The sequence below is a fragment of the Phyllostomus hastatus genome, unplaced genomic scaffold (genome assembly GCF_019186645.2).
Source record: "Phyllostomus hastatus isolate PE091 unplaced genomic scaffold, TTU_PhHast_1.1 phas_scaffold_585, whole genome shotgun sequence".
NCBI lineage: Eukaryota > Metazoa > Chordata > Mammalia > Chiroptera > Phyllostomidae > Phyllostomus > Phyllostomus hastatus.
In genome coordinates, this window is record NW_025334037.1 from 2,227,997 (window position 1) to 2,242,146 (window position 14,150).

At 45.2% G+C, this 14,150-nt stretch overlaps 1 protein-coding gene across 3 annotated transcripts in view; it reads right to left on the reverse strand.

Annotated features, from left to right (window-relative positions):
* The window catches only part of IRAG1 (inositol 1,4,5-triphosphate receptor associated 1), a 115,550-nt gene that overhangs the window by 15,721 nt on the left and 85,679 nt on the right, over window positions 1-14,150 (reverse strand). For all 3 annotated transcript variants that reach the window (XM_045825584.1, XM_045825583.1, XM_045825585.1), the window contains 6 exons: window positions 13,483-13,623; window positions 12,330-12,461; window positions 8,977-9,118; window positions 5,800-5,849; window positions 5,169-5,276; window positions 2,838-2,905 (listed from right to left, as the gene is read on the reverse strand). In XM_045825584.1, coding sequence (XP_045681540.1) covers window positions 2,838-2,905; window positions 5,169-5,276; window positions 5,800-5,849; window positions 8,977-9,118; window positions 12,330-12,461; window positions 13,483-13,623 — 641 coding nt within the window. The remainder of the gene's footprint in view (window positions 1-2,837; window positions 2,906-5,168; window positions 5,277-5,799; window positions 5,850-8,976; window positions 9,119-12,329; window positions 12,462-13,482; window positions 13,624-14,150) is intronic.

Genomic DNA, 14,150 nt, shown 5'->3' on the forward strand with positions numbered 1-14,150 from the left:
CATTCCTTTGTCCAGCATATCCATACTGTATATGCTGCCAGCCTTAGTCACTTAGCAGATCAATGGTCATGTATTAAAGGGACTATTTAATAATGGCCCTAAACTGCAAGAGTAGTGATGCTGGCAATTCTGATATGTCAAGAGAAGCCTTAAAGTGATCCCTTCAAGTGGAAAGGTGAGTACAGTACAATAAGGCATAAGACCACATGAACATAACTTTTATTACAGTATATAGTTATAATTGTTCTATTTTATGTTTAGTTGTTAATCTCTTACAGTGGCCAATCTATAAATTGAACTTTATCATCTGTAAGTATGTGTGTGTATGTGTGAAGAAACAGTATATATAGGGTTCAATGCTATCTGCAGTTTCAGGCATCCACTGGGGGTCTTGACATGTATTCTGTGTGGATAAGGAGGGACTACTATATCACTTTCTATGTTGTTCTCTAAGTCTACATGTTCTTAGACCCTTACTGAGTGAAGGGCAGATTACCATGAAGTGACCTACAAAAACAAGGCTCAGAATTCTCCCAAATCACAATGGGCAGTACAGTCAGTTCAGGCATTTGCTTGAGACCTAGCCACAGGCAATTTGATCTCATCTTCACCTTCCCAGCCATTTCCCTTCCTGCTGAGTCACTGTGTGTTTAGAGAAATGTTACATCTTTTTAACATCAAGCTGAATGTAACAACCTAGGAAGTATAGTAACTTATAATGCGTTGTTTCACTTTAACAATATGGAAAAGTCAGCCAGAATTGACAGCATTTGTGTTAGAACAGAAGATATAAATTCATTTTCACTCACAGATTGTCTCATTATCAAATCTCTTAGCACTATGTTAAATGTTTCCAGTTTCATGAATTCAGATAGAAATCACTTAGCACCCTTTAGAAATCCACAGGGGGAAGCTGCTGTCAGTCTTGAATCCCTCTTCCTTTGGATACTCCCTCTCCTTTTTGCAGGCATCTGTATAGGCTGGGTGTGTTCCCAACAGGTGAGTCAGCCACCCCGTGGGCAATGTGCCAGGGTGCTCTCTCTGGGTAGCCCATAGGAGTGAGCTGCAGACATCTTTGTCACCATTGACATTCGTTGCCACTTCTGTTTGGGGCTGCTGCCTGTTGTCCCCAGTTTCACACCTCACTTTTTCCTACCAAGTTTAGCTCGGGTTCTTGCTGATCCCCACTGCCTCATATACAAGTTCTCAGCTGGCTTGAACACTAGTTCCACAGGGTCCGAGACCTGCCTCGTCATGATTAGTCTCCTGAGGAGAGTGGGGACATAAATCTTCTTTTCTTATTAGCTCTGCAGGCCAAGGGCTGGAAGCAGAGCCATGTTGGGGGCCTCCCTGGAGAAGGGGGTGGTGCGTCCAAAGGCAGGATTGGAAGGGAGAAATTTTAGTATGCTTCTCACTCAAGGCATAAGTGCTATTTCTATAGAGATCCATAGGCCATGATTCCAGGAACCTGATAAGATTCTTTAACCTTAGTTACATCCACATGGTTGTTAGTTTGTTATCCCTTTATAATTTCCTTACAGTGACCAGGGAAACAGGGAAGCAAATGAACAAGAGTACCCTATACAATATCAAGGACCTGTAAGCTCATGGGAGGTAAGGTGGCAAAAAGAGGAAATGCTGGGAAAACTTCAATACTAACGTGGAGTAAGCTGCTGAGGGACAACTTTGTGGCTGATATGCTGAGAGGAGACGAAAACAGGCTACGCCTGGGGGTGGGGAGCTTGGGAACTTGTCTGTACTGAAAGGGGGCCCAACATAGACATTCCTTACCAGTCAAGCAAAACTCTCCTAACAGCAATGAAATATAAAAAGGACTAAAGCTGTCTCAAGGCAAGGAGGAAGGAAGAATAGAGGTGGATGTTCTACCAAGTGAGGAAAGACACAAGGGGAAAGTTCTGAGAGGTGGCAGCTGTGATCCAGCTGTTTTCCAGCAAGCAAATGAAAGAACTGAAAAGCAAGTTATAAACTCCAAGTGTGTAGAAACAGCCTGCCTGGCCTTGGCTGAGGATGAAAAGGCCTACAAATTGCACAGATGTGTAGAAAAGTTAGGCACAGCACACCCTGTGGGCTGCCCATCCGTCACTCCTCTCCTTCCTCCTCCCTAACAGCAACACGATTTTGTTTAAGAATTTATTCTTCTTTATGAAGTCATTTTGCTTCACAGGAAGCTGGCCCCCTCTTGCCATCTCCAGGGGACAGTTTAAGACCACAATGATAATCCCATTCCCAAAGCCTGTGACTGATTCCCAAAGCCTGTGAAAAGGTCCAGGCTCCAAATCTGCCAACAAAATAAGAAGGAAGGCTGAAGAAAGGCTTCTGGGTTCATTCACAAGAAAAATACACGGGGAAAGATGGTCCCTTTTACTCTAGAAATTGTCATGTCTGGATAGGACACCTGGAACTAGCAGCCATTTGTCACAAGCCTCCTGTGAAGTCAGTACATAAACTGGGCAGAGGCAAGGAGATCACAGAGAGGCTGCATTGGCTCCGCTGTACCACACCTGTGGCAGCCCCTCCTCGGCATGCAGTTAAGCCCTTTGAGTTGGGGCTTCTTTGTATCTGTGGTCCAGAGAGTCCCAACTAACCTCCGTTGGCTTTGATTTCTAGTGGACCCTTGACTTAGCCACAGCATCTTCCTCATCCAGGAAGTTTGCAAACTAGGTCTGAAATCTTTGTGGGCCTCAGAGTCCCACTTATTTCCCCTAGAACTTAATTTGCTTTCTGTCGCATTTTGGGAGTGAGAATAGGAGAAAAGGTGAATCTGGAAAATTCTCCTCAGAGATCCCCAAAGTTCAGAGGAAAAATGACAAACTTACTTTTCCAAAAGTGCAGGCAGTGCTGAGGTGACGACAGGGAGATTGCCTTTCCCATTAGGTGATTCCGACTGAATGGAAAACGGGAGACACAGAAGTGAGGATTAGCTAGGAAGGAAGAAACCAGAGCTGCTGGGTGCTTGGCGATGCTGGGGACACAGGGGCGGCTGCTGCTCCGCCTCCTTCCCTGTCCTCACTCCTCACACTTTGAATCTCCATCTGAGACCAGGCATTCACCCTCTCCTCAGGCCTCCTCTGTCCTCCTTTCCTTGGCATTCGTTCCCTCTGGGGCACGTGCACAACTTGCAACTTTTACCTTTCCTCTTCCAAGTTTTGTTGAGAGAAGAATTTACATTTGAGGTCCCATTCTGGAGAGGAGCCCTCAGTTTTTCTCTGTCCCTGGTTTACTGACTTGGACTAAATACCGGTGGTCTGCCTGTCAAACACAGGTCCTGGGGACCCTGGGACAGATTCATGCAAGCCCGTCACTGCCCTGGAGACACAGCTCTGAGCACGATTCTCAGGAGATGCCTGTCCTTACTAAAGCCCACACCATCATACATTTCTCTACAATAAATTCTCTAGGATATGACTACATTGTTTTGTTGCAATGAATTTGATTTAAGCAGCAGTTCTAATCTGACTGCACATTAGAATCAACTGGGGGAGAGTTTTGAAAGTACTGATCCTACCCAGAATCTTGGAGTGGGGCCTGGGCATAGAATGTTTAAAAAGTACCCCATGTCATTTTCATGTATGGCCCTGTTTGCCAACCCCTAGCCTGAGGGGATATATATTTCTCCTTTATACACTTAGTATAGTATGAGAAATAGACCATTTAAAACACACTAATTAGCCCTCCCTAGGCTCCTTTAAAAATTTTTTTTGGGCTCCTTTGTTTTAGTGGATGATTTGGGAGTTTATGTTGATTTCAGAAATGATTGAGAAGTTCAAGGCAGGAGGAGGTGAAAGAAGTTAAGAGTTATTGCTGCCCATTGGCACAACAGAGCTCACATCGACTTTGCCTATTGCTTTCGCAATCAGATTGTTTCCTTGTAGGTTATGGCTAGTGGTGAGCAGGGGCACCAAGAAACAACTGGAGAAGAATCAGAAGTTTTAGATAGGATTAACTAGATTCACAAAACCCTGGGGTCTGGAAAATGTTATATAGGAACTGTCTTTGTGTAAAAAAATTGAAGTGGATTTTTCTCTGATTATAAGTACAACATTCTTACTATAGAAATATAAAAAGGCAGCAAGAAGATAAAAATCACCTGTGGTTTTACCACTGCCTATACACAACCATTGTTATTTTACATATATGCTTCCAGAATTTTCTGTCTATACACAGAACACCATTTTTTAAAAAAACTGCACAACAGAATTATACTGCATATACTGTTTTAATTGCTTTTTACTAATAATTATGAATTTTTTTCATGTCAATAAATATAGGGTGGGGCAAAAGTAGGTTTACAGTTGTGAATACATGAAACAGAGTTTATTCATGTATTATTAATTATTATATTATTTTCCATGCAACTATAAACCTACTTTTCCCCACCCTGTATTTACATTCTTTTTTAAAAAATATTTCATTTATTTATTTTTAGACAGAGGGGAAGGGAAGGAGAAGGAGGGGAAGAGATGTGTGGTTGCCTCTTGTGCAACCCCCACTGGAGACCTGGCCCGAAACTCAGGCATGTGCCCTGACTGGGAATGGAACTGGTGACCCCTTGGTTTGTAGACCGGTGACCAATCCACTAAGCCTCACCAGCCAGGGTTGTATTTATATTCTAATCATTATTTTTAGCAACTACATAGAAACCCTTTATAGGGATATCCATAATTTATTTAACTAATCTCTTATTAATGGACAGTTGAGTAGTCTCCAGTTTTTCATCATTGTATAACAATGTTGCAATGGATTGAGGTAGGATCATATTGGGTTTCGAGAATTCAGGCTCCAGAATCAGAGAGCCCATGGTTCAAAGCTCAACTCTAGTGTTATACCGTGCAGCCTTCAGCCGCTTGAGCCCATTGCAGAGAGGGACAAAATCGTACCTACCTCAGAGGGCTGAGGTTTGAGCATGAAAAAGGAGACTGCTTTTAAGCAATGCAGCACCTTGCTCAAGGACACTGAGCAAGGACCTTCTCAGGTCAGTGGGGAGACATGGAGCCTGGTCTATATTGAGAATTTTAAGCTCACAGTCCAGAATCTGTGCTGGGAATGTCCTCACCATGTTGACCCTGCCACCATCTAGGTCACCCTCATATGAGTGAGCCTGAGGGAGAGGTCAAATCAGGCCAGCAGGCAAACGTCACCATACTCACCAGGGCCGGTAAGGAGGGGATGGGTGATGAGCTTGCAGGCTGACTGGGCAGGTTCAGGGCATTAAACTTGGGAACCACGGCAACGCTGACCCTCCGGCGGGGCATGTTCTGTAGAAAAACAAGAGACCAGGCCCACTGTCATGGAGGGAGCAGCACCCACAGTTCAGAAAGACCCTGAAAATACCTAATTATTCCTAATGCTGTAATAACATTCACTGGATATTTGGGCTTTGGGGTGGTGATGGTGTTGGGAGTTGGTGTGGAGAGAGTTGCCCAAGTAGACACAAATTTTCTGTTACTAGTGATGTTTCTATTTGAGTTTCTTAAGTCCTGAAGAAATGAAACAGAAGTGACCCCCAGTCTGGTTGACATCCTGGAGAGTGTATGGAAACAACAGCAATACCAAGGTTTATGCATCATTTCATGTTCATTTAAGGAATGGGACAGTCAGAAAAACCATGAGCGAGGGAAGGTTAGAGGGTGAGCTAGCAGGGGTGAGGAGCGGAACTAGAGACTCTGTCCAGAGGTTCTCTGCCACCCATGGATTCAAGAGTGAGTGCTCTCCTGGGTGACTGTGGAAACTTCCATTGTACTTCCTCTGGGAGCCCTGGTATTCCGTGAACACGCATACCTTTCCCAGAGTGAGGGACATGGACCGCGCTGTGCGAGGGACCCCGTCTTCTGCAACAGGAGGGAACAGAGAGGAGAACTCAGGTAAGTTTTCAGAGTAGGCTCTGGCAGGAAACGGACAGTCAAAAACTAAGTCAAGGTATCTACGGGCCAGAGGCCCCATTGTCATGCTCTTCTCAGATTCTCCCCCTATTGCGTCACCACCTCTGTCACAGCGTGTACTTTTGGGGTCTGCACTTTCCCTACGAGGAAGGAGAAAGTGTTTTTTACCTACTATAGACAGCCCAGGGCAACACCAGGCAAACTCCCTTGATTTCTTTCTCTGCTGTTTGGTGATTGATTTTTTTCCTTGCCCAAGTTCTCTGTAAAGATGCAGTCCTTGGAAAGTCTTCACTTTCGGTGGGAGTCTCAGAGTCAGCTCTCTGGGTGTCCTACGCCTCATCCCAGAAGGCGTGCAAGTGCAAAAGCCCGCGCCCAGAGAACTGAGGCTGACTCCGTCCCAAGGAGGCTGCAGGGTCAGCTCGGTTTCAGTTCCCTTTTCTTTTCTTGTGTCTGAGTACTTCAGTTTCTTTTCTTGTAGATTCAGCTAATTCTTTTGGACTACTGTTTGCTTTACTTTATCCAGCAAAAAGTATTTGTGGTCAAAGGGTCTTCAAGTTTTCTAGTCAGCCAAAATAGCAGAACAGGAAAATATTCTTCATATATGAAGAGTTCATATGCATGATTAAAATACCAATCTTACAAGTGGGCAAAAGACATAAGTAGAAAATTTATGAGAGTAGCAATACAAATGTCCAGTGAACATTTGAAAAGGTAAACAATACAAATTAAAACTATGAGATGAGATACAATTTTGACCCATCAAAGTTAAAGATAGTTTTAAATAGAAAGGACAGGAATGCCAATGGTAAAATGAATTGAGCATTATTGTAACCCAGTAAATGGAAATATCATTGGGTTATTTGAAAATAATTTGCTTTAAGAGCCTGATAAATATGTCTTTCCCAAGCTAGTATTTTTACTTCTAGAATCTATGTTATGGAAATGATCCAGAAAGTAAACAATCAACATGTTTTATATTTAGAAAAATATAGGTGTTATTTTAGAAAAATAGATGCTATTTTTTTCTTTTAAATGTGTATCACTTTTTTTTGAAATCAGAGATATTTCTATTTCACTGTAGTCTTCAGAGTATCAGGCAAAGACAAAGATTGCTGGAAATCATATAAAGACTTTAAAAATAAACTCCATATTAGGGAATGGCCATAGAGTATCTAATGGACACACCAGTTGGGGGAACACACCTGGTGAGTGGACACACCTGTTGCATGGGTGCTGGCCCCTCTGCACCAGCCCAAGCTGAGCTGTAGCTTGGAAAAACAGTGGAGAATAAATGTCTGAAAGCCACTTGTTTACCATTCAAGACTCAGCGACCGTCTTGCTTCTTCCTGTAAGCATGTTCTCCTCCCCACAGATCAAAGGTGGGGCTGTGCAGTGTGGTCCCACGGAAGTCTGCTTACTTCTGGCGCAGCACTGGCTACACTGCTCTGCCCCGCCCCCCACAGGGTTGGGAGCTCTCTGTGGTTTGGAGGTGTGTGCCCTTGACTTCTATTTTCCCGTATCTTGTGGGCATACCAAAGGTGCCCAATAAACTTTGGTAGAATGAATAGGTAACTGCTCATTTCATAAATCTTGGCTAATGTTGTTCACAGTAGACATTGCACCTTGCAGGACAATAATGCGAGGGCCCATGTATTAGGATGCCTTTGATGGCAACTTCCCCAGCTTCCAACCCTGACAGACAGCGGCTTGTTAGAGGCCCAGATGCATGTGGGTCAGGGAACCTCGCTGCCAAGATCCAGAGCAGACAGTCTGGAGCTGGGAAGCATCACTGATATTCCCCAGGAAACTTGTGAAACCTCCTGTTTATAAAGGTTTCTCCATCTGTTATCATTTCTGCACTTTCCCTCCTCCTGCTCTTGGTAACACGGATGTTTGCATTCCATGGGATTCCTGTCACTGAAGTGTCTGTTTCTCCTGCTAACACATGGTCAGCAGCCAGAGCCCCGACCCTGGCAGCTCCCAAGGAGAGGGCCTGTTCCAAGGCACTGTCCTCCTCCTCCTCCTGGACCACTTCAAGGCCTGCTGACCCGTCTCTCCATCCCTCAATGGCCACACTCCCCGCATGCATTACCTGCTCTGAAGCCAGGCAAATCTTCTAAAAGTACAACGTGAAAATGTCAAGTGATGTCAACTCATCAGTGACTCCTCATTGCCTAAGGGACAAAGGCCTGGCATGTGGCCCTGGCTTATCAAGTCTCACCTTCAACTTGTCATTTTCAAACCCCAACACTGCAACCACATCAAACGGTTTCGTATTCTTCCTGTCTCAACCCCACACCCCTGTACGGGCTGTTGACTCCACCTGGATGTATTTCTCTCTTTGGCCTGGAGAACCCCTATTTTTACTTTAAAATACTGCCCAGACATCATCTCTCTGTAAAACTTTTCTTGACTCCATCACACAGAATCAGGTGGCCCCTCCACTGTGCTCCTATAGCGATTTTATAGAACATTTTTAAAGTAGTATATTTCTTTAAAACATTTGTCTTGCCCATGAGGCTGCTAGTTGTCTCAGCAACATCTCCTTTCGCCAGGCTCTCACCCCACCCCCACTGCCCAGACTCCGTCTCTCACTGGGACAGTTGCAGAAGCAGCCTCTTGGGATTCCTTGTCTCTGGCTTTGCCCCAGGAATGTCCTGGCCTTACCATAGTCAGAGGGAACCTTCTAAACTCCATATGTGATCAAGCCATTTCCCTGACTAAAATCCCTAACACTTTTGAGGGTAAAGTCCAAATTCTTCAGTATGTGCAGCCTAAAGGGGTGCCCCAAAGCACAAAGGGCCCGGAGTCCCTCATTTCACAAAGTAGAGTGGGCTTGTGGGCTTCCTGTAAGTGGTCAGCTGCTCTGGTTAATTGTGTCAGAACTCAGGAGGCACTTTGGGGCCAGTCACGTTTTCTGGTCCCAGGCCCCCAGGCTCACTGGAGCAGCACTGGGCAGGGGTAATGAACCTTACTCAACCTCAAATAGGTCCTAGGGAAGCCCTCAATCTCAGCCTAGAGACATCAGGGACCCACAATGCAGCCGTAAGACAAGGGCAGGACCCTGGTTCCTTACCAGAGGGGCCGCAGCTGCGGCTTGAATTCTGATTCGCCAGTTTTTTAAATTCCATGAGCTCCGCATGGTCCTTCTCATACGTCCTCTTCAGGTTCTCCACATACTGCATCATCACCTCTGTTGCCTTTGACATGCGCTTTTCCTGCAGAGAAGGGTAGCATGAACACCCTGGCATTTGGGGGGAAAGAAAGGCTCATTGGCACTTGTTGGCACTGAACGAGGCTCCAGACTGGGAGAATCAAAAGGATACAGGGACCAATCAGATGTGACTCTTCCTTCTAAGAGTTTGCTGTCCACCATGTAAGCTGAGAGGCCCTCACAGTTACCAGCACTCAGAGAATAAGCACAAGCACTGCCACAATGCTTCAGGGGATGACAGGTGGGCGAGTGTCAGCTTGTGTCAGGGAGGCCTCGTGGAGATGGAGTGCAGTGGCTGAAGGGGTGTGGGCACCACCTGCACGTTCAGATATGGACAGAAGGGACAAAGAGCATTCAGGACAAAAACTCCAAGAGCAAGAGTCCAGAAACAGGAAACCATAAGGCTTGCATCTAGGTAAAGGGTTTATTCCTCAAATAGAAGTCCTTTGGAGAGCAAAAGGGAGTGCTATTAACAATCATGCCAGGACCAAAACCTACCTATAAGACCTGAAACAGTAAAATACATAGAAGAAATGGAGGTAGTAAACTTAAGGACCTTGGTCTTAGGATTGTATGAATTTGACCCCGAAGGCAAGGTAAGTAAAAGCAAACAAATGAATGGTTTATATTAAACTAAAAAGCTCTGCACAGCAAATGAGACTGTCAACAAAATAAAAAGGCACCCAACCAAATGCAAGAAGATATTTGCAAATAATACCTCCAGTAAGGGGTTAATACCCAAAATATGTAGAGAACACATACAACTCAACAACAAAAAAACAAACAGTCCAATAAAAAAAAAATGGGCAGAGGACCTGAACAGACACTTCTTCCAAGAAGACATACAAATGGCCAACAGAATGTGAAAAGATGTTTAACTTCACCAGTTATAAGGAAAATGCAAATCAAAACTACAATGAGATATACCTTCACATCTATTATAGTGGTTATTATCAATAAGATAATAAATAACAAGTATTGGAGAGTCTGTGGAGAAAAAGGAGCCCTCATTCACTGCTGGTGGAAACGTAACTTGTAATAGCCTATATGGGGAACAATACAGAGGTTCCTCAAAAAATTAAGAATAGAGTTGCCATGTGACCCAGCAATACCTCTTCTGTGCATCAATACAAAAATTTGAAAACATTTAGTCATAAAGATATATGAACCTCTATGTTCATTGCACTATTATTCACAGTGGCCAAGACATGGGAAAAACGAAAGTGTCCTTTAATACAAAATCGGATATAGGAGATGTGGTACATATACTCACAGACAATGAATACTACTCAGCCACAAAAAAGGATGAAATACTTCCCTTTGCTATGACATGGATGGATCTTGAGAATATCATGCAAAGTGAAATAAGTCAGATTAAAAAAAAAACAGGAACCATATGATTTCACTCAGATGTGGGATATAAAACAGAAAGCAACAAATGAGCAAACAAAATGAGCAAGCAACAACTCATAAGTACAGACAACAGTATGGCGGTTACCAGAGAGGAGGCAGAATATGATAAAGGGGGTCCGGTATATGGTGATGGAAGGAGACTTGACTTTGGGTGGTGAACACACAGTGTAATAGATGATGTGTTATAGGATTGTACACTTGAAACATAATTTTATTAACTAATGTCACCCCAATAAATTTAATAAAACTTAAAAAAAATTATTCTGGGACAATAGGCAAATACCAGGACTGTCTGGAAAGCCAAGAAGTGCAGGGCACCCCACTTATATAGGGATCAGCAAGCAACTGGGTTTGTTCACAGGAAGCAAAAGCAGCTAGGGCAGGGTTATGAAGGGCCTCGTCTTAAAGTAAGTGGGTGACAGAACCAGGCCGCAGGTGGAAATCAGACTGGTGGGTGCGAGACTGGTGGCAGTACGCTGTGCCCGAATCAGCCTGTTGGAACTAGAGAGAGACGAGGGCTGAAACTCAGAAGCTGGGGGAGGGGGAGCCATTTGGAGAAGGCTGAAGGCTGAAGTGAGCACCACGTGGCGGGGGCCTCAAAGCATGTTTGGGAGAGCTGTGAAGATAAGAACATTTTCCTCTGCTTATACCCTTTGGATCCCTCAGAGAGTGCAGGCCAGAGCCTGACTGCCCACAGAGAGACACGTTCAGTGACCATGACCTGGGGAAAATCTCCACAGCCATGAGCTGAGACCAGCCACTTCCTTTGAGCTCTCCCTTTGTGGCTGACTCCATCTGGATTGACTTCCTGGGTGCTGCTGCTGAGTCAGGTGTTTTCCCCCCAGAAGATAGAGGGTTGGGACAGCCAGTGGCTGTCCCTCCCTCATTCTGTAAGACCTGCTTGGGTTCCTGTGCCCCAGGAACACCCCTCTGATGCAATCAATGCAGCAGGACATAGGTCCAAGGTAACAGCGGCAGTGATAACAACACCCAGCGTTTTGCAAGTATGACAGAAACCCTACAAGGCAGACACTACCATCAGCCACATTTCACGGTTGGAGAAACTGGAGCACAGAGAGCTGGGTAACTGGCCCAAGGCCGCACAGTGAATCCTGGTGGAGACAAGATTGGACCTCAGGCAGTCTACTCTTGCGACACTGTCTGGGATCAGGGCGGTGCTGTGTGTGCTTCAGGACTTCGAAGTGGCTGGGAGGGAGTCCGACCTGGGCTGGCACCCCAGCTCTGCCACTCCTACTGCTATCACTTTTCTGAGACTTCCTGTCTTCATCAGGGGATAGGACATTTACTTTAACAGCGTTGCTGAGAGAATTGCATGAAACAAGGCAGTTTTTCCTAATGCATATTGGCCAAGTACTTGTTCCATGGGACTTGAACAGATATTTTGTGACAAACATAAAAGGAGTGGTGGTGGTTCTTCAGTCAAATACATTTGGGAAATATGGCAGTAAACTTAAACAGGCTCTCTGCTGTAAGACTACTCAAAAGCTTGATTATTCCAATGTGCGTTAGGAATCTCTAACAAAAGAAGGGAGTATGCAGTAGTTCTCACACTTAGGTGCACACAGAAAGTTTTCCAAAAGAGCTCTTGAGGGTTTAGTGGTCCACCAAAACAACAACAACAACAACAACTTTGAATAAAACCACAATAATGTATATAGGCTGCCTGGCACAGAGGAAGCCTTCAGTAAGTGGTGCCTGTAGTTGTTACTGCGTGCATGATCGCTTTAGTTGCTGTGGGCAGAGCAGAGCCGGTCAGTGGGCTGGGACCTGCAGGGGCTCACCTGGCGGATGGCCCCCACCATCTCAGCCCGGCTGGAGAGGCGGGTGGCCAGGCGGTGTAGGACAGCGATGTCCTCCAGCAGCTTCTGGTAAGTCTCCCGGTGCTCACAGTGCTGCCAGAGAGAAGCTGAAGACTGAGGAGTGAGAAGGAACATCACCTGAGGTCCTCACCGGATGAGCCCTGGTCCCCATCCTGTCTGAAAGGAGTGGCCTCTGCAGGGCCAGCTACAGCTTCTTCTGGGGATTAGAGAAGCCCAATGTGGACACTCTATATGAGAGGGGACCCCCCAAAACTGGAATTATCTTCTGGAGAGCAGATCCCCTGTAGTACAGGCTTCCCTTGCTAGGTGAGTGTTCTAGGAACCCATCTGTATCAGTGTACCAGCTGGAGTTGTTGTGAGAGGCTGCATTCAGCTTCAGTGAATTTTTTGTGAAGACTCTTTCAACTCATTTACCCATTTCATGATGGGTGATTTACAAGCACACCTGCCCACACTGCGCTGCATGTTCAGCAGTTTTTGAACAAAAACAACATGACCCCAAGCCTATTCACCCAGTCTCACCATCACCCTGAGCAACTGTTTTTATTTCCCCAGATGAAAAAAATCCTCAAAGGGAAATATTTTGCAGATGTGGAAGAGGTAACACACAAAACAGCAGAAGCACTGAAAGGCATCAAAATCAACAAGTTCAAAAACTGTTTTGAGCAGTGGGAAAAAATGTCAATAGATGTATTGCATCAAAGAGAGAGTACTGTGAAGGTGACTGAAGTTTAAACATGTGAGAATAAATATGTAATTTTTTTGTAAATAAATTCCAGGGTTTTTTGGGTCCCCTCTTGTGCTTAGTGGACTAACTGAAGGGACTCACATCTAGGCCTCTGGTTCCCAAGGAGCTCCTTTTGCCATCCCAGCCCCCACCTGAGGAGCTCCCGAGGGCTCACAGGGCTCACCCACTGTCCTGAGGTCACCCAGGCCTTCAGGGTCTCTGCCTCAGCTCCTCCCAGCACTCTGAGGAAGACTGTCGGGCTCAGGGCCTTGGCCTGATTTCTCATTTTGGGAGATGCTGCTTGGTGACTGAGAAAAGCAGGACCCCCAGCATAGCCCTTGGAGAAGCCCCTCCTCTGAGCGGTCCCCAGTCAGGACCCACAGTTACCGTAATGGAAGCTTTGAAATTTTCCAGTTCCTTCTCTGTGTTCTCTTCCGTCAGGTTGCGTTCCCTTTCAGCCTGGTTAATTCTAGATTCCAGGGTATAGCTGTCATTTCTGAAGGCCAACGACAGTTGTACAAACACGTTCTGTTGGGAAAAAGAGTATAGGAGAGGTGCTAGGAGGAATTATTGCAGAGAACAAGGCCGCAGTGCAGGTGTGTTCCTTGCATGAGCATTTTACATCAGTTCCTGGAACCAGTCAGCAAAGCAGCTGTGTACCTGTGAAACTCCTTTTATAGTCAACTACACACAGGATGGTGGAGTGGTAACCTGAGGCCCATGCTAGGGCCTTCCCAGGACCCGAAGACCAGTGCATTTTACTGAGGAATAACAACAGAAGAACACTCGGCTTTTCCCTGAACTTCAAGAAAATAACATCCTGTATTTAGGTTTAGATAAACTTGGGCCAACACAGCTGATTGTGTAAGCAGTTTGGAGTCACACAAGGATTTATTACACGTAGATTTTGGAGGTTTCACATGAAACTACTGTAAAGGAAATTTGAGATGTAAGGCTTGTTGACTTAAAGCAAACTGGAACTAGCATCTTGTCTAAGTATTCCAAACGCTCCATCTAAAGCAGCTTTAAGAGCTGCCACGAGATTAAGTAAGGCC